Below are 21,690 nucleotides of genomic sequence, written 5' to 3' on the forward strand. Positions count from 1 at the left end.
ACATAAATCTTTCCCATAGTAAGTAGACGCGATAACTTTTGTGCAAACTAATCAAAATACGCTTATTGTTATTTTTTTTAACCAAAAAATTGTAGCAGAAAACAAATTGGCCTAAAATGTTAAAAAATTTGGGTTTCATTTTTTTTGAGAATGTTATATAGCAGAAAGTGCAAAATATATATATATATATATATATATATATATATATATATATATTTTCAGAATTGTCGCTATTTTTTTGTTTACAGCGCAAAAAATAAAAATCGCACAGGTGATCAAATACCACCAAAAGAAAGCTCTATTTGTGGGGAAAAAAGGACATCAATTTTATTTGGGTACAGTGTCGCACGACTGCGCAATTAAATCCATTAAATAATGCAGTGCCGAATCGCAAAACATGGCCTGGTCATTAAGGGGGAAAATCTTCTGGTCCAGAAGTGGTTAACAAGTGGGATTAACCCTAGAAGAGAGCTGAAGCAGCTTTATTGAATTCCCCCAATGGAATACAGTGGTCACTAACTAAATTAATTATTCTGTTTGCCAGGCGTAGTACTGGGACAAAAATTGCTTTCATGTGTCATCCTATAGTAGGAGGAACAGACTGCATCTCTCCTGTCAGTTATTCCCAGATAATCAAATGGTGCACTCTTTAGCAGAGCACTTACTAAGCTCTCAGGTGTTGTGTTACTTGAATGATCAGGTATCATTGTACCTGGTGAATTATTAAACCATCCCTCTCTTCCCTGCAGCCTGTGATCAACGTCCAAACTCCATTGGCAGAGATACCCCTTCTTCCTTGCTGGCTCTAGGAGTGCAGCCATGGCCCGAGAAATGGAATCAATTTATACATCAACCATTGGATCCTATAAGGTGAGCCCCCGTGCCAATACATCTACATCAGAACATGTAGACATTTAAGCTGTAATATAAATGAATTTTCAAAGTTATCCATTAGAATATATATAGAATTAGAAAAAGAGACGATCTTGGATATAACATAAAAAGTACAAAACTATATTTTTATATTTTATTGTGATAATATTTATGTTTAATTTTATATGTACAGTTATGAAATGTAAAGTAGTCAGCTGTTTTACTGGTAAGGTGTGGCAGACAAAGCTTGTGCGTCTGTGTATATGCAGTTGCCTGAACATCAGTCTATACTATATGATCAAAAGGTAGATATTAGGTAGGTACATCACACACCAATATTGGTCAGTATACTGTTTTTTTTTTCCTTGCAGAAAATTTTAGGCCAGTTTAACCCATCCTTGGAGAACCTGGTATATCTTGGCAATAATTATCTCCGAGCATTAGGTGGTGAGTTTACCCTTTTGTGTAATTAATTCAAAAATTAAAGTACCCAAAATGTACTTGCCCTTACCGATGTTAAGTGTACGACTGTATAAGTGTGTATTTCCTTATTTGCAGATCCCCCAGTAGTAAGTTTGCTGACTTATGGTTAATTGATTGGAAATGTTATTCCCTCATAAGAATTTATTATGCATGGTTGTTATTTGTGTGATAATCAGTGTCTGTTTTAATTGATAATGGATGCTGGGGGGAGACTGTGATATCCATTCCATATATCTTGTTATGTCTTATTATTATTATTATTATTATTATTATACAGGATCTATATAGCGCCAACACTTTGCGCAACGCTTATGAACAATTATTTTATGCAAATGAAAATCCACAAACTCATAACACAGTAACTAAAAAGGCTTTATATCCCCAAGTCTTCAGTGAGAAAGTATATTGTTATTAGGTTCTTGGGAATATACAGTAACTACAAACCCAAGATTACTTCTTATCAAAGTAATAACCAATAAAAGATTAAATGGTAAACGGTAAGCTATGTAATACAATACAAAGATGTTTATAATGTAAGCAAAGGTAGATATAAAGTAAAAGACACCCATTTATTAAATTACATATTGATTCAAAAGTATTGAGTTATGTTTTTTAAGTACTTCAATCTGTCTAGCCCTTTGTTATCTCCTGCACATCAGGCCTCATTCATTCACATTTTGCTTAGGGGGGACTCGCATTCCCACTCATAATTTTGTGTGGGCGATCTTAATGCGAAACCATGTGTCATTAACCCATTCACTTCAATGTGCTGCCCTATGCGCGTTTGTTGCCCAAAAGAAGCCCCTGCTCCTTTTTGGGAGACAAGCTTCATGCGTTTTGCCATGATTGCAGCTCGATTCTGTGTTGCGACAATCGCAGCAAAATTTCACAGAATTTGGGGCTGCCATTTAAAATGAATGGCATCCAAATACACCTCACATGTTTTGCAGTGTTTGCCATGGAAGGAAAGGGCTGTAGTTTTACCTTATAAGCCTGTGTTGCACAGTTTTATGAATCTAACAAATAAAGCTTGCTGATTAGAGGATAAAACATATAAGCATGTATTAGTGCATTAGGGAGTTTTACTATCCAATCACATACTTGACCAATTTGTATTGCATTGACTTCCCTAAATAAAAGTAAATAGTCAGGACTTTGTGTAGTGTATAATAGGGGTGTTTGGATCAGAAAACTGACTGAACGGGGTCACATATTTTTGTCAGGTAGTACAGTACACAGATACAGTATCTCACAAAAGTGAGTACACCCCTCACATTTTTGTAATGATTATTATACCTCTTCATGTGACAACACTGAAGAAATGACACTTTGCTACAATGTAAAGTAGTGAGTATACAGCTTGTATAACAGTGTAAATTTGCTGTCCCCTCAAAATAACTCAATACACAGCCATTAATGTTTAAACCACTGGCAACTAAAGTGAGTACACCCCTAAGTTAAAATGTCCCCTAAGTTACCCCCCTAAGTTAAAATGTCCAAATTCGGCCCAAAGTGTCAATATTTTGTGTGGCCACCATTATTTTCCAGCACTAACCCTTTTGGACATGGAGTTCACCAGAACTGCATAGGTTGCCACTGAAGTCCTCTTCCACTCCTCCATGATGACATCACGGTGCCGGAGGATGTCAGAGACCTTGCGCTCCTCCACCTTCTGTTTGGAGATGCCCCACAGATGCTCAATAGGGTTTAGGTCTAGAGACATGCTTGGCCAGTCCATCATCTTTACCCTTAGCTTCTTTAGCAAGGCAGTGGTCATCTTGGAGGTGTGTTTGGGGTCGTTATCATGTTGAAATACTGCCCTGCGGCCAAGTCTGCGAAGGGAGGGGATCATGCTCTGCTTCAGTATGTCACAGTACATGTTGGCATTCATGGTTCCCTCAATGAATTGTAGCTCCTCAGTGCTGGGAGCACTCATGCAGCCCCAGACCATGACACTCCCACCATCATGCTTGACTGTAGGCAGGACACACTTGTCTTTGTACTCCTCACCTGGTTGCCGCCACACATGGTTGACACCATCTGAACCAAATAAGTTTATCTTGGTCTCATCAGACCACAGGACATGGTTACAGTAATCCATGTCCTTAGTTTACTTGTCTTCAGCAAACTGTTTGCAAGCTTTCTTGTGCATCATCTTTAGAAGAGGCTTTCTACTGGGATGAAAGCCATGCAGACCAATTTGATGCTGTGTGTGGCGTATGGTCTGAGCACTGACAGGCTGACCCCCCCATCCGTTCAACCTCTGCAGCAATGCTGGCAGTATTCATACGTCTATTTCCCAAAGACAACCTCTAGATTTGACACTGAGCACGTGCACTCAACTTCTTTGGTCGACCATGGCGAGGCCTGTTCTGAGTGGAACATGTCCTGTTAAACCGCTGTATGGTCTTGGCCACCGTGCTGCAGCTCAGTTTCAGGGTCTTGGCAATCTTCCTATAGCCTAGGCCATTTTTATGTAGAGCAGCAATTCTTTTTTCAGATTCTCAGAGAGTTCTTTGCCATGAGGTGCCATGTTGAACTTCCAGTGACCAGTATGAGAGAGTGAGAGCGATAACACAAAATTTAACACATCAGCTCCCCCCATTCACACCTGAGACCTTGTAACACCAATAAGTCACAATAATTGGGCCCAATTTGCACATTTTCACTTAGGTGTGTACTAACTTTTGTTGCCAGCAGTTTAGACATGTGCTAAATGGCTGTGTGTTGAATTATTTTGAGGAGACAACAAATTTACACTGTTATACAAGCTATACACTCACTACTTTACATTGTAGGAAAGTGTAATTTCTTCAGTGTTGTCACATGAAAAGATATAATAAAATATTTACAAAAATGTGAGACGTGTACTCACTTTTGTGAGATACTGTATGTTTTCTTACTGTGTACTAAACTGTTTGCCTACACCTAAGTCTGGTACACAGGGGACAAATATCACCCGGTTCAACATAAAATGGCCTGACATTCAGCCCGTGTGCACACCAGCCTGTCTGACAGAAGCTGGCCAAAACGGAAAACCAGCAATCGATCGGCATCGGGGGGGGGGGGGGGGGGTTACCCTGTTAGAACACAATAGTCAGTAGGGAGATCGCTGTACTAATATCAGATAGCTAGTACTGCAAGCTCCTCCTGAGCTTGTTAGTTTATTTTTAATCAGCCCGCTATGTTGAACAAAAAAAAATCTGATAGTGTGTACCTAGCATTCTAAGGCACTTAGGGCCTTAGAAATCAGGGGGCCCTGTACGGCTTACATCTTACTTTTTACCCCTATATCCCCTTTACACTGTAATCTACACCCCTGCATCTACCATTACTCTATCTGAACCTGCATTACCCCTCACTTGTGTCCCTGCTCTCCCTTCTACTCTGCACTCTTCAGTCCCTGCATACCGCATTACCCCGCACTCTGCATTCCACTTGAATCCACGTTCTGCACCCTCTGCATCCACAAATAAACTCCACTCTACACCCCTGCATTCCTCTGACACTCAGTGCTCTCTGACTTTTTTTGTACTATTCCCAACTTCAGGGCTTAGAGTGAAGTGTCCTCTGGCCATTAGGGCACTTTCTGTAGAATTTTTTTTTGCAACCTCTGAAAGGTATGCAGCAAATTCTCAAAATGTTCCATGCAGTGAACTTTGCCTGCCAGCTGTGGGGGATTCTGAGTATTGCAGTTAGGGATGAGGATAGGAAAAAGGAGACACCCAAGGTTTAGAAGTTGGTGGACTGTGAGATGTACCCCCTTATCAGAATCCCTGCTTACACTTTCAATCAAAGTAGATAAAGCATCCTGAGAGCCTCAAGACCCATGATTTCTCTCTCTCCCTGACTTCCACACCTTTCCCTCCAATTGCCAAACACTCACCTGTAGAAACCTTCGCCACTTCAACCCTTCTCTTCTCTATTCTGCTACTGACCACCTTTATGACAAAATCTCACTCCTGTCCTGCCCCAATATAGCCACTTCGGTCTACAATAAATCCCTTTCCTCAACCCTGGGCGAGCTCGTCTCCCTTATTACACACAGAGTCAGGCCTCGACTCCAACAACCCTGGCAAACAGATGACACCAGAAATTGCAAAAAACTTAGTCGCGCTCTTGAGCGTCTGTGGCGTAAGACTAGGTCTCACTAAGACTTTAATCAATACAAATCTGCCCTCCAAAAATACAATTCTTGCCTCCACACAGCCAGGGTTGCCATGGGGGGGGGGGGGGGGAGCCCGAGCCCATACACAAGTAGGGGGGCCGGGTGTCCTGAGGGTCCGGGAGCCTAGGCCCCAACCAAGGATATCAAGATGTGGCTGCCAGGGTCGGACTAACTATTCAGGCACACAAACTGTAAAAATCCCAAGGCTGGCCTCCCCCTGTAGCTCTAGGAGTCTTCCATGCCCCGACTCCCGCCTTCACTGCCCACTTGTGTGTGAAAACTATTGGTTGCTAGGCCCGTCTAGTGTCCTAACAACCAATCAGGTGTCGGAAGGTACCTGCAGCCTCTAGTGCTGCATTTCCCAGCTTCCTCCTAAGAACGAAACTGGCTGCTGTCCCGACCAGAGGTTTGTCCTTCCTATGCCCTGTCATGACTATTCATCTAGTCAGCCATCCGTTACTGAGAAGAGCACAGCAGGAAGAGCCATGAAATCCCGAGGATGAGGTACAGAATCAGCTTCAGGCGGTAAGGTTCGGGGCAGAGGAGGGGAGAGCCCTAGGTGTTTACATGAGGAAAGACCAGCCTGATATGACTGGACAGTGTATAGAAGTGGCACATTCCCCCACCTCTGCTGCATCTTCCTATCCAGTCTGTGTACAGTGTGCCTATCACTTCGGGGGTTGCACTCCTTTTGCTCTGTCTAGTTTCTTCCTGAGATTTCCCTCTGGGGACATCCACTTATCTTGAAGCAATGCACTTCTTTCTGATTGCTGATTGGAATTCCTTATTTTTTATTTTGCAATGAGCCATACGTTGTTTATTTTGACCTGTCTTCTGTCCAAGTTGCTGCCAAAAGGCCATTGATTTGTTAAAGTGACACTGACGTCTTGGTTCACACTAGCATGGCTTCAAAGTCGCCCAATTTTGAAGCCGCGCCACACCAAGCGACTTCATCACAGCTTGTAAACAACTTTTTTTTAAACAAGTCAATGCAAGTCATTCTGAAGTCGCCTCCAAGTAGTAAACAAACCTTTTTCTAAAACTGGATACACACTATACAACTTTTGTTGTCAGATTTCCTTTAGATTTACCTTTTCTATGTAGTGCAAGGTCCTGCCTGATTGCATAAAAATTGAAAGTGTTTAGGTTTGACCTCATATTATATGGTTTTGGTAAGTCTGAAGGAAAAAATCTAAAGAAAATTGAATAGTGTGTATGGCCCATTAGTCAGAGCGACTTGAGTCGCTCCAATTAGAACGGTTCTATTGCACTGAATGGAACGCAATATTATTGCCTGACAGGTTGCCACAGTGTAAACCGTAAGGGTATTATTTTCTTCCTTTAAATAAAAAATATGTCATACCTGCTGACCGTCTCCTATAATATGTCGGCAGTCTCTGACCATCTCCTGTAATTTGTCTGCAGTCTCTGACCGTCTCCTATAATATGCCTGCAGTCTCTGACCGTCTCCTGTAGTATGTCTGCAGTCTCTGACCGTCTCCTATAATATGTATGCGGTCTCTGACCATCTCCTATAGTATGTCTGCAGTCTCTGACCATCTCCTATATTATGTCTGCAGTCTCTGATCATCTCCTATACTATGTCTGCAGTCTCTGACCATCTCCTGTAGAATGTCTGCAGTCTCTGACCATCTCCTGTACTATGTCTGCAAACTCTGACTGTCTCCTGTAGTATGTCCACAGTCTCTGACCATCTACTGTAGTATGTCTTCAGTCTCTGACCGTCTCCTGTAGTATGTCTGCAGTCTCTGGCCATCTCCTGTAGTATGTCTGCAGTCTCTAACTGTCTCCTGTAGTATGTCTTCAGTCTCTGAACGTCTCCAGTAATATGTCTGCAGTCTCTGACCATCTCCTGTAGTATGTATGCAGTCTCTGATCATCTCCTATAATATGTCTGCGGTCTCTGACCATCTCCTCTAATATGTCTGCAGTCTCTGACCGTCTCCTATACTATGTCTGCAGTCTCTGACCGTCTCCTATACTATGTCTGCAGTCTCTGACCATCTCCTGTAGAATGTCTGCAGTCTCTGACCATCTCCTGTAGAATGTCTGCAGTCTCTGACCATCTCCTGTACTATGTCTGCAATCTCTGACTGTCTCCTGTAGTATGTCCACAGTCTCTGACCATCTCCTTTAGTATGTCTTCAGTCTCTGACCGTCTCCTGTAGTATGTCTGCAGTCTCTGGCCATCTCCTGTAGTATGTCTGCAGTCTCTGACCATCTCCTGTACTATGTCTGCAATCTCTGACTGTCTCCTGTAGTATGTCCACAGTCTCTGACCATCTCCTGTAGTATGTCTTCAGTCTCTGACTGTCTCCTGTAGTATGTCCACAGTCTCTGACCATCTCCTTTAGTATGTCTTCAGTCTCTGACCGTCTCCTGTAGTATGTCTGCAGTCTCTGGCCATCTCCTGTAGTATGTCTGCAGTCTCTGACTGTCTCCTGTAGTATGTCTTTAGTCTCTGAACGTCTCCAGTAATATGTCTGCAGTCTCTGACCATCTCCTGTAGTATGTCTGCAGTCTCTGAACGTCTCCTATATTATGTCTGCAGTCTCTGATCATCTCATATACTATGTCTGCAGTCTCTGACCGTCTCCTGTAGAATGTCTGCAGTCTCTGACCATCTCCTGTAGAATGTCTGCAGTCTCTGACTGTCTCCTGTAGTATGTCCACAGTCTCTGACCATCTCCTGTAGTATGTCTGCAGTCTCTGACCATCTCCTGTAGTATGTCGGCAGTCTCTGGCCATCTCCTGTAGTATGTCTGCAGTCTCTGGCTGTCTCCTGTAGTATGTCTGAAGTCTCTGGCTGTCTCCTGTAGTATGTCTGCAGTCTCTGGCTGTCTCTTGTAGTATGTCTTCAGTCTCTGACCATCTCCTGCAATATGTCTGCAAGCTCTGAACATCTCCTCTAATATGTCTGCAGTTTCTGAACAGCTCCTGTAGTATGTCTACAGTCTCTGACCAACTCCTGTAGTATGTATTCAGTCTCTTACCGTCTAGTGTAATATGTCTGCACTCTCTGAACATCTCCTGTAGTCTGTATGCAGTCTCTGACCACCTCCTGTAGTATGTCTTAAGTCTCTGACCATCTCCTGTAATATGTTTGCAAGCTCTGGACATCTCCTGTAATATGTCTGCAGTCTCTGAACAGCTCCTTGAGTATGTGTTCAGTCTCTGACCGTCTAGTGTAATATGTCTGCAGTCTCTGATCATCTCCTGCATCATTTCTGTAGTCTCTGACCATCTCCTGTATCATGCCTGCACTCTCTGAACATCTAGTGTGTAGTCAATGTTTGCAATCTGTGACCTCTGATGACTTGGAATACACTTTTTATGTTCATCTATTAAGTTGGAAGAGTTTTCAAAAAAAGTGGATGCACTGAAGGACTCAGTGGGATGGCCCACTGCGAAATATTGGTGGTCAGGCCCGGGAAGGGGGGGGGCTAAAGCTATCTAAGGGGCCCCATAATTTCTGATGGCTGCCCTGCACACGCCAAATAGACCTATTTTATCAAAAGAAAGGTGTGTATATTATTCAAAAAAATAGGGTGTCCTCTGACCAAATAAGTAAACGCTAGCAGCGCTACGGGTCTCTAAAGTCCCAAAACTCAGACAGATGGACCGGAGATCTTAAGAAATATCAGTAATGCAGTCTTTCGTGCAATTAAGGTGAATCACTCTTCATTGCTCAATATACGTAATTGTGTGCACCTTCACAGCACCACCGTGGTCCCCCTTGGTAGTACTCACGTACCATTAGATAGTGTACACTGCGCCTGTGTAGGTTGATGCACTGGCAAGACTCCCAGGTCCGGTCCCTTTAGCAGCAGCAAAACACAGACCACTTGTCATGGACAGCGAACGATCCTCCCGGTGTCTCCCAATCACAGCAATATCATGTAATCACAAGGGGGGACTCATAGAGTAAACCGTACACACAAAGTTTTATTGCATTAAAACACTCCAGAAAATACACTCACATTTTCAGCAAAAAAAAAGCACGGCATTTAAGATGTAAAGGCACCCTCACAGCTGTATGCTCCAACATCGTTTACGATACTTGTACAACCCGCGGCTCAGTACCAGCCAGCGGAGTTCTAGGTTCCTGGGTGTGAGGTCACATGCTCAGGAGTTGCTGGGGTGACCACGTGCTCACGCCCTAACGCGTTTTATCACCAAAGGTATTCAACGGAGGGCGTGGGCATGCGCCGCAGTCACCTCCTTTTATCATCCTCCCCAGCCTGTTGTGACACCGGAAGACATACAGGGAATATCGCAATCATCGCTATTATTGGGGGATTACTATATCATACAATAATCAAAATACTCAAGATACTCAAACTTAAGGTGGCGTTTCCCTTCTTCGTACGGCAGTATTTAACCCCTTATCAGCCTCAATAGGGCCACAGAGCAATGCAAAGGCCGTTGTATAGGGGCCTATTGGTCATTTATTCTTACTCCTTTTGTGAAGACCTATTTTATCACTCTCATTAACACCTTCTCATCCAGTCCCCATCAACTCTTCTCTACCTTTAACTCTCTACTTTGTCCTCCACTGCCTCCACCTACTAAATCTCTCACTGCCAAAGAGATTGCTAATCACTTCAAAAATAAGATTGATTCAATTTGTGACGAATTCTCCACTCTAGAGGTATTGCCCCCACTTAACACCCCACGTTAACACTCCCCTTATTCAAACCTGCTACCATAGCAAAAGTTGCTAACTCATTTAAAACGCCCACCTAACCACCTGTCTCCTGGACCCTATTCCCTCTCAAATACTACGGTCACCCTCTGAATCTATCCTACACTCTCTAAACTACACCTTTAATCTCTAACTCTATTTTGTCATCTTCCTTAATGCTCTAAAACATGCACGAGTGACCACGTCATTAAGAAAACCCTTCTTGATCCCATTCAGTCGGGATTTTGCTCTCAACACTCCACAGAAACTGCTCTTTTACAACTCACAAATGACTTACTAACAGCAAAATGCAATGGACACTATTCTGTACTTCTGCCTCTGGACCTTTCAACTGCCTTTGATACGGTTGATCACACCTCCTATTTAAAAAACGTTACTCCTTCGGTCTCCGTGCTCTTCACTGCCTCTCATCCTACCTATCCCACCACACCTTCAGTGTCACTTACAATTCTACTTTCTCCTCTCCTCTGTCTTTCTCCGTCGGGGTCCCCCCAGGTTCTGTTCTTGGACCTCTCCTATTTTTAGTCTACACCTCCCTGGTCAGCTAATAGCCTCCCATGGCTTTCAATATCATTTCTACGCTGACGACACCCAAATCTATCTCTCCACCCCTCAGCTTACTCCATCAGTCTCCTCACGCATCACTAACTTACTAACAGACTAATCTGTCTGGATGTCACACCACTTCCTTAAACTCAACGTGTCCAAAACAGCTCATAATATTTCCTCCCCCCCCCTTGCCTCTTCCCCTGACTTTTCTGTCAAGATTAATGGCACAACCATCCACCCATCCCCTCATGCCACGGTGCAGGGTGTTATCCTGGAATCTGAAATCTCTTTTCAGTCCCACATCCAATCATGTTCCAAGGCTTGCCACCTCAACATCTGCAACATCTCTAAAATACATCCCTTCCTAACCAATGAAACCACAAAGCTCCTGATTCACTCCCTGGTTATTTCTCGCCTCCACTACTACAACTCCCTCCTCATTGGCTTACCTTTAAATAGGCTATCCTCCCTTCAGTCTATGATGAATGCTGCTGCCAGACTCATCTACCTTACAAGCCGCTCAGTGTCTGTTACCACTCTCTGCCAATTCCTCCATTGGCTCCCAGTCACCCAACAAATTAAATTCAAAATGCTAACAATAATTTACAAAGCCACCCACAACTTGGCCCCCAACTACATCACTAACCTAGTCTCAAAATACCAACCAAATCATCCTCACCGTTCCTCCCAAGACCTCCTGCTCTCGCCTCCAGGACTTCTTCCGAGCCTCTCCTATCCTTTGGAATTCCCTACCCCAATCTATCCAACCATCTCCAACTCTATCCACTTTAAGGCGATCATTGAAAACTTTTCTCTTTAGAGAAGCCTATCCTACCCCCACCTAACAACTTATTTCTTTCTCTTCATCAGCTCGTCCCCCACAGTTATTACCTTTTGTGTCACTTGGCCCCCCTCTTAGATTGTAAGCTCTAACATGCAGTGCCCTCTTATTCCTTCTGTATTGTATTGTATTGTAACTGTATTGTCTGCCCTAACGTTGTAAAGCGCTGTGCAAACTGTTGCCGCTATATAAATCCTGTATAATAATAATTATTGAATTACTAACCAAGCTACTGTGACTGGTCACTGGCCCTGTTCCAACTCCTCACATCTAGGGCTTACAATTGTTTAGTAGAGCCTTCCATCACAGTAATGGGCCAACAAGTTTGAGATGCAAAACCTGTATAATCTGGGCATCATTTTATCATCTGGACCTCTATAAGCAAGCAGTTTACCCCACTCACATATTGGTTGTCCAGTAGTGATGAGAAAGTAAGCCTTATCACCACTTAAACAACTTTGTATAAAAGAAAATATATGCAAAAGAAACTAAACATTTTGTTAACAACAAAATGGTCCCCAAATTTTCAACTTCTTTGCGTCAGATAAATCACATTAAATAGATAGCTGTATCACATTGTTTCATCAATAATTTACAATAATTCATACAACTAATCCACATAGTTCCCTAATTAAAAACACATATACACATATACATATATTGTCAAAAATATTGTGACGCCTACCTTTACATGCACATGAACTTTAATGGCATCCCAGTCTTAGTTCGTAGGGTTCAATATCGAGTTGGCCCACCGCTTGCAGCTATAACAGCTTCAACTCTTTTGGGAAGGCTGTCCACAAGGTTTAGGAGTGTGTCTATGGGAATGTTTGACCATTCTTCAAGAAGCACATTTGTGAGATCAGGTACTGATATTGGATGAGAAAGCCTGGCTCGCAGTCTTCACTCCTAATTCATCCCAAAGTTGTTCTATTGGGTTGAAGTCAGGACTCTGTACAGACCAGTCAATTCCTCCACCCCAAACTCGCTCATCCATGTTTTTATGGACCTTGCTTTGTGCACTGGTGTGCAGTCATTTTGGAACAGGAAGGGGTCATCCCCAAAAAGTTCCCACAAAGTTGACAGTATGAAATTGTCCAAAATGTCTTGGTATGCTGATGCCTTAAGCGTTCCTTTTACTGGAACTAAGAGGTCAAGTTCAATCCCTGAAAAACAACTCCCCCACAATAATCCCCCGTCCTCCAAATGATTTGGACCAGTGAATAAAGCAAGGTCCATAAAGACATGGATGAGTGAGCTTCAGGTGTTGAAACTTGACTGGCCTGCACAGAGTCCTGACCTCAACCCGATAGAACACCTTTGGGATGAATTAGAGTGGAGACTGCAAGCCAAGCCTTCTCGTCCAACATCAGTGCTTGACCTCAACAAATGCGCTTCTAGAAGAATGGTCAAACATTCCCATAGACACACTCCTAAACCTTGTGGACAGCCTTCCCAGAAGAGTTAAAGCTGTTATAGCTGCAAAGGGTTGGCCAACTCAATATTGAACCCTTCGGACTAAGACTGGAATGCCATTAAAGTTCATGTGTGTGTAAAGGCAGGAATCCCAATACATTTGACAATATAGTGTATCTTTAGGATTAAAAAGGATCTGTGGAAACTCTGATTCAATAAAAATGGCAGATCACTAAGTCATAATGGAGCCATAATGCCCCATGAATCAATTAAACTAATGAACTTCTTAAAAAACAAATGAAGAGCCCCTTTCGCTCATCTGTTTGTAATGCAGAAGAAATATTCCCAAACACTTCGGTCTCTTTGCTTTCTCTCACATATAAAAATCCTGATGTATCAAAGTGTCAGTACTAAGAATTTTCTCATAATCATAATCACATTCAAACCTGCCTTGGAATTTAACAGTCACTTCCAGCGCTCAGAGGTCCTCTGTTGCAGAAAGCAGAAAAGACAATGGCAATTTCAAGATTGGGCAGATGCAGCCCTCCTCAGACAGAGTAATCTGAATTGGTACAAAAAAACAAAGAAGGAAGGGGCACGCACCTAGTGCATTACCAAAGAACATTTATTTGTATATTAAAAAGGGTAAAAATGGGTACTCACAAAGTGCAACTAACAATTAGCCATAGGACGGTACAATGCTAAGCAGTACAGATGCACATGTGCCATTCACATCAAGGAGTGTTGAGCTGACGCGTTTCAGGGGCGCGCCCCCCTTCCTCAGAGCTAGGCTATCAGTACAAATAAATGTTGTTTGGTAATGCACTAGGTGCATGAGCCTTCCTTCTTTGTTTGTTTTTTACTGCCTTGGCATTTGAATCTGATTGTTGATACAGCAAGCAAAGGGAAGCATAGCCTAGGCCTAAGTTAAGCAGACTCTCTGACTGCAGTGGACCTTCTAATATCCCCTCACTACCCAAAGAAAAGTCATTCTATTCATAGCTTTTCACAGATCTGTTCTTACGTTAGGTGCTAGGATAGCACAGCTATGGTACTGAGCACATGCCTGCAAAGTCAGCCAACCAGTGGCTCAGCCTGAACACAAATCTCTGCTTGTCAGTGTTCATGTGTTCTGCCACTTTGACTTAGCTTTGGAGTCAGCAGAAGGAACCTAGAATCACTGACAGCTAAATATAGAATACCATTTATTAACATATTGGTTATAGACCATGTATAAGAAAGGTTTAAAACTGCTGAGCATTATAACAAGGTTTAGATCTCCTTTTAGTTAAGTTGAGTGAATTTTCTGACTTCATTATTGCTGGATAAAATTAGTAGCTTATTAACAGGTTTTCTTTAGAATTACTCTTGATGCAGCAATTCCCCCTATTAGATATTCAACAGTACATGCTGTTGAATATCTAAAAGATTTAATTTAAAGTCTGAAACTTTGCATGTAAGAAAGTGATTGGTGCATTTGCTAAAGCTGAACTCCAGGCAAAAGTTTTTTTTTCCCCATGCAGTGGGGCCGTGCCCAGCTCTATGGTTAGATAATTGAACCACCGGCTGCACTCTCGGGTTGACCGGTGGGACAGGAGAGCCCGAGAAAAAACGCGGAAGGCGGCGGGAGGGGTCCCCTCCCACTGCTTGTAAAAGCAGTCTAGCGGCCAATTATCTGCTAGGATTGCTTTTACATGTAAGCCGACCGCTGGCTGTAAAAAACAATACCAAGATGATGCCTAAATATGCAGGCATCATCCTGGTATAACCACTCAAAGTCCAGCAACGTACCAGTACATTGCTGGTTCTTGTTTGGCATATAGTGTAGGTTTTTTTTTTTTTTCAAAAAAAGAGAACCTAACAGAAATCTTCGCAGGAAAATTGTGTAGTATACACACCATTAACCGCCCAAACATCCAAACCCACTTCTTAATGGCGGGTATACATGACAATATTCCACGTATACCTAAAGGTATTTTAACTGCAGTGGTGAAATCAACCTACCACAGTGCTGCCATCAGAGGTATTCATATATGCTGAGCGCAAACGCTGTTTGTGTCAGAATATATAAAATCAGTGTGGCAGCCGATGAGTACCTGCTAGGGAAACCGGTTAACAAAAGAATGAAAAACAAACAAAGTACAGTAAAAGTACAGTAGGAAGAGTAGAAGAACATAAAAATAACTGAGACGACAACTGTTTTTGGCTTTTTTATTTTATATTTTTTTTGTTTTTTTTTTAACTTTTTATATTTTTTTTGTATTTTTTTTTTTACACTTTTTTTTCTGAACTGCAACTTTCCAGCTTAGGGTCTCTCAAAATGTCGATAGCCATCGAACATCTTTCGAGACCCTGTGTTAGTGTGCCCTACACTATGTCGTTCTATACACTACACTAATACTCCACTAATGTGTGGTAGCGCTCAAAACATTCCCCGATGCAGAGACCAGGTTGGTCAGGACAGGTGGGACAATAATAACGGGTGTCACGCCTAAATCCGCGCCTAATACAGACACGACATCTTCTTTGGATGTGTATTTGGGTAGGGGTACTCGGGAGGACATGTGAAAAATGCCTCTCATGCAGCCGGCTCACTGCATCTGGAAGGGGAAGTTGGGCAGGAACACCTCCTGGGTACAGATAGGCATTGATGATCTCTTCCTGGAATTCTTGGAAGGATCCGGTTCGTCCTGACGCTCTGTGTAGTACAAAGGCGTTCAGCATAGCCAATTGAAATAAATAAACAGACACTTTTTTGTACTAGCGTCTGGCTTTACGGGCAACTAAGTACGGCGGCAAAAGCTGGTCGTAAAGGTCCACCCCTCCCATATTAAGGTTATATTCGTGGACACAGAGGGGTTTCTCCATAACACCAGTTGCTGTAGTAATTTGGACCGTCGTGTCTGCGTGAAGGGAGGACAGAACGAAAACATTCCATGTATCCCTCCACTTCACTGCAAGCAATTTATCCATTTTCAAGCAGGCTCTCTCCTCCCGACTAAGATGGGAATTTACAAGCCATTGGGGGAATTAGGTCGCACGTTGCCACATGCGCCAATTTGTAATTCGAGCAGGTGACTAAATAGTGGCACGTTTGTGTAAAAATTGTCCACGTACAAATGGTACCCCTTTCGGATAAGGGTGACACCAAGTCCCAAACTATCTTGCCGCTGCTCCCTATGTAGTCTGGGCAGTTGGGGGGCTCCACAGAGCTATCTTTTCCCTCGTAGACCCGGAAACTAACTGTATAGCCTGTGGCCTTTTCACACAGCTTATACAGTTTGACCCCGTATCTGGCACGCTTGCTGGGGATATATTTTTTCATAGCAAGGCGGCCAGTAATCATAATCAGGGACTCGTCAACGCAAACAACTTGTTGGGGGATCAAAAAAGACTGCAAACCGCTGATTGAAGTGGTCTACGAGGGGCCGAATTTTGTGGAGCCGATCATATTCAGGGTCTCCCCGAGGACGACAGATTTCATTGTCGTTGAAATGCATAAATCGCAGAATTTGCTCGTATCTCGCCCCGGACATGGAGGCAGAGTACACGCGTATATGGTGAAGTGGGCTAGTGGACCAATATAGCCGCAATTCACTCTTTTTGGTTATGCCCATGTTGAGGGAAAGGCCCAGAAACGCCTTAAACTCGGAAACCGTTACAGGTTTCCAGCCGAATTGTCTGGCAAGGGGCGAATTTGGGTTGGTGGCAACGAATTGACCAGCGTATAAATTTGTTTGGACCACAATACTATGTACTAGGTCTAGGGTGTACTAGGCCGCTGGTGCTTGCCAGGTCACCAGAAGGCTGAGCGGCACTAGAACCGACACTCTGCTCCATACGAGCACGCTGCGATCTCTGCACCTCAGCAACTCCAGAATGAGGTCGGGTACGCCTGGTTCTAACAGGGACCCATCCGTCGGATCTATCTGTCAGGGAGTCACTGCTCTCTTCAGGTTCGTATACTGACCCTGATTCTGCCAGTGAGGCTTCCCCATCACTCTCATCTGACATGGTCAGTATACTGTAAACCACCGTTTGGTCATTTTAGCAACTAAATTTACTGGTACAGTAGTGGGACTCACAGGTAAAAAAAGCACCTGGTTGTCAAAGACTATTTCAATCGCTACCAAAAAAAAATGCTAATGCTGGCAGGGATCAGGCCTGACTCAGCTAACACAGCAGTTTTGTGTGTTTTGTGTTTTTTTGTAAGTGACAGTAATCTATTGATTACTACACTTGTCTGGGTGGGGTGGGCTGGGCTGGGCAGAGGGGTTAAACGCAGGTGCTGGCAGGAATCAGTGCTGATCATGCAAACACTGCGTTTTGGGAACCCTAAACTATGGGGACGCTAGTATAGTTCTGATCAGATCAGATATTGATCTGTTCAAACACTATACTAGTAATGGAAGTGTATGTGTGTGTATGTGTGTGTATGTGGAAATCAAGGGGTTATTTCTAACTATGTGCCAGGGATCTGCGCTATCTTAGACTGACGCTAACACTAACTAATGTCACCTGTGACACTAATAAAAGTGATCAGAAAAAAATCTGTACACTATAAAAGTGACACTGTGACAGGGCAATGAAGGGGTTAACTGTGGGTGATCACGGGGGATCAGGGGGTTTATCTTTATTGGGGGGGGTGGTGGGGACCCTAAACCTACTTGGGACAGAAATGTATTTGCTAGCGCTAACTGAAGTCACAATCACACTATCACAGATAAACAAAAAAAAACACTATATTACTTGTGTATAGTGTGCAATGTGACAGGGGGGAAGGGGTTAACTGGGGGATGATCAGGGGGTTAAATCTTTATTGGGGAGGGTGGCGGGTATCCTAACCCTTAAAGGAACGGCCGCAAGCGCTAAACCTGGTCACAAGTCACACTGATACAGGTATATAGGAAACTGCTATATACTGTATGCAGTGTGTGTTGTGACAGGGGTGTAGGGGTTAACTGGGGATGATCAGGGGGTTAAATCTTTATTGGGGGGTTGGCGGGGAACCTAAACCTCCTTTGGGACAGAAACTAACTCATTAGCGCTAACTCAAGTCACAATCACACTAATACAAAATACAGTAAAACAATATATTACCTGTATATTAGTGTGCAATGTGACAGGGGGGGGAGGAGTTAACTGGGGGTGATCTAGGGCCGCAAAGCGCTAAACCTAGTCACAAGTCACACTTATACGGGTATATAGGAAAATGCTATGTGTAGGGGTTAACTGGGGGGTGATCGGGGGTTAAATGTGCCTAGCCTAGGTGGGTGTGTGTGTGTGTGGGTGTTTGGTGCAGTACTCACAGTTCAGATCCGCTCTCTTCTCTCCATGAATCCAAAAAGGATTTGGGGAGGAGAGAGCGGGTCTTTTCTGTGCCTGTGTTTACATTACACAGGCACAAACAGTATCTGATTGGGCAGGACCAATCAACAGGTCCAGGCCAAAAATCATTGGCCTGGACCTGATGACCGATCGGTTCTGAACCCAATCAGATCATCAGCGGGCCGGGGGCACGTGGGAGCGCGCCCCAGAGCGGCGGGGGCGAGCGACGTAGGGCTACGTCGCTTTGCCTGTAGGGGGCTGACTGCCGCAGTATATAGTCGTGCGGCGGTCGGCAAGTGGTTAAAAGAGGGACGCTTATATGGTGGCACTGATGATGAGGCAGCACTGATGGGCACTGATAGGTGGCACTGATATGCAGCACTGATGTGCACTGATATGTGGCACTGATAGGTAGCACTGATATGCAGCATTGATGGGCACTGATAGGCGGCACTGATGGGCAATGATGGGCACTGGTGGGTGGCACTGATAGATGGCAATGATGGGCACTGGTGGGCAGCACTGATAGATGGCAATGATGGGCAGCACTGATGAGGAGGGCACTGACAGGCTCCCTGAGCACTGATTGGCATCCCTGGTGACATAGGTGGGCATCCCTGGTTGCCATGGGTGGGCATCACTGGTGGCCATGTGTGGGCAATCCCTGGTGGCTCTAGTGGCATCCCCCAAGATTCTACACTGGTAATCGAAGCTCTGATTACCAGCACAGGACCCCCCCCCGTCGGGTCCATGCTCGCCGGGTCTCGGGGACCTGGCGCATCACGGATCATGGTAAAGGGCCAATGACAGCGGCCCTTTACCACGTGATCGCTCCGTCCAATGATGGAGTGATCACTTGTCAACAAACCGGCGCATGTCTGGTTAATTTCTCTCCTCTCCTCGCACACAATGATCGGTACAGTGTGCGAGGAGAGGCGAGAAACTGCAGCTGTACTCATCCTCTGCCTCCTCCATACCTCAATTAAGCCCATCCGTGCTTCATCCATGCCTCATCCGTGCCACATCCATGCCTCATCCGTGCCACATCCATGCCACATCCATGCCCATCCGTGCCGCATCCATGCCACATCTGTGCCCACCCATGCCACCTCAGTACTCATGCCACACTTTTTTCTTTCCGTCATTCTGGTACAGATTAATCTTAGTTTCATCCGTCCAAAGAATGAGGTGTCCGTGCTCGCCCAGTCCCGGTGACCTGGCGCATCACAGATCATGGTAAAGGGCCAATGACAGTGGCCCATTACCACGTGATCGCTCTGTCCAATGACGGAGTGATCACTTGTCAACAAACTGGCGCATGTCTGGTTCATTTCTCTCCTCTCCTCACACACTGTACACAACGATCAGTACAGTGTGTGAGGAGAGGAGAGAAACTGCAGCTGCACCCATTCTCTTCCCTGAAGAAGTCACATGTGATCGTGACGTAACGCGCAGGGCAGAGCACCGGAAGTGACGTTACGAGACACGGAGATACAAGTCCCGCGGCATATTGGCTGATAGCGGCAGTTTTAAATGTGAGTTGCGACTTTTTTTTCTCTAATAAATGTGAAGTGAAATACTACACTATATTGGCCCCTTATTTTGAGATTTGAGGCATCACCAGCAAGCCCCAGCTTGATCCAGACAAGGAGGAATACACCACCATCCCTTATACCCCACATTATATACCCAGAGAAGGAGAGGAGGAGAGATCGGATCTTTAGTAGATCTAGAGGCGCATTACCTGAGGCATTGAGGTGAGCATTTAGCACACCTATAGGTGATGAGCACCGAAGAGCACTTTGAGTCACATGGTGTAAAGGTGGAAGAAATATTATTGTGACACACAGAAGAGGAAGATCTGCGTTTCCCATTTTCTTTGTTATTTGGGACACTTGAGCACTTTATGATATATTTTGGCACTTTATCTCATTTGGGAATATACTGAGAGAACATTTGAATATATATTGATTTGCACAGAGCACTTTATAGGTACACTTATATCACCTTCATATAATTTATTTTGTACAGTACCACCATAGGCACTTTTGCTATTTATTATTTACATATTTTGAATAATATTGTATTTATACACGGCTTTATATACCGTATTTATCAATTTTGGCACTTTATTATTCATCGTCATATGTAATTACTTTGCTTTATTTTATTTATCTGATTTTATACTTGTACACAACACATGAGATACCAACTTTATTTATTTATTGCTAAAATAATTTACATAATTTATTATCACTTAGCCACTTTACATTTTATATACATCCCTTGAAGCGTGGTACTCCCCCCCCCTTTTTCCTGCACCCATTCTCTGCCTCCTCCATACCTCAATTATGCCCATCCGTGCGTCATCTGTGCCACATGCATGCCTGATTCGTGCCACATCCATGCCCATCCGTGCCGAATCCATGGAACATCTGTGCCCACCCATGCCACCTCAGTGCTCTTCAGTGGCTCATCCATGCCACATCTGTGTTCATCCATGCCACATCAGTGCTCATAAATGCCATGCCGGTGCTCATCGCCACGTCAGTGCTCATCAATGCCACGTCATTGCTCATCCTTGCCACATACATGCCACATCAGTGCTCCTCCGTGCCACATCCATGGCACATCATTGCTCATTTGTGCCACATGCATGAGACATCAGTGCTCATCCGTGCAGTGGCGTCACTAGGGTTGGTGTCACCCGGTGCGGTAACTCATGGTGTCACCCCAACCCCTTTTAATAATGTTTTTTTTATGGCACTGATGGCCACTCCAGACCTTTGCCGCTCGTCTCGTTTGCCAGCTCCCAGGACCCCAGCAATGTACAGTACACAGGAGGAGCCAAGCCGAGGAGGTGGGGTCAGGTAACACACCTACCATCTGTTCGTGGCAAACACTGCTGGAGGAGGCTGCTGGTCTGAATAGATTATAACACACTGCAATTTCAGTGGCCGCGAGACAGAGGCAGCGGGTGGTGGGGCCACAGACTGGCAGCTTCGGCTCCCGCCTCAGGCACAGTGGTGTCACCAGTGTTGCCAACCTACCAGACTGAAATTCACTGACACGACACTCAAAATTTACTGGCACAGCCAAGTTTTTACTGGCATTTTCCAAAAGTTACAAAATGACAGGTTTAATTGCAAATTTCAGTGCATAAGCTACAAACAAGTACAATATGCAATTAGCAATGTGGTTTAAGATAGACATTAAGGTAAAATATCATATTTCTTATGTTATTTTTGATATAGTAAGCCAGATTAGATTATATCCCATCAGATTTTGTCACCTATGTCAAACTGG

General features: G+C 44.1%; 1 protein-coding gene across 3 annotated transcripts in view; it reads left to right on the top strand.

Annotated features, from left to right (window-relative positions):
* The first annotated feature begins 745 nt into the window (after nt 1-745).
* Nucleotides 746-21,690, top strand: part of BAIAP2L2 (BAR/IMD domain containing adaptor protein 2 like 2) — a 218,273-nt gene continuing 197,328 nt past the window's right edge. For 2 of the 3 annotated variants that reach the window (XM_082264876.1, XM_082264877.1), the window contains exons 1-2: nt 746-870; nt 1,245-1,320. In XM_082264876.1, coding sequence (XP_082121002.1) covers nt 820-870; nt 1,245-1,320 — 127 coding nt within the window. In that variant the 5' untranslated portion in view covers nt 746-819. The remainder of the gene's footprint in view (nt 871-1,244; nt 1,321-21,690) is intronic. The other variant, XM_082264878.1, reaches the window with a different exon arrangement.

This window comes from Pelophylax lessonae, assembly GCF_965119305.1.
Source record: "Pelophylax lessonae genome assembly, chromosome: 8".
Taxonomy (NCBI): Eukaryota; Metazoa; Chordata; class Amphibia; order Anura; family Ranidae; genus Pelophylax; species Pelophylax lessonae.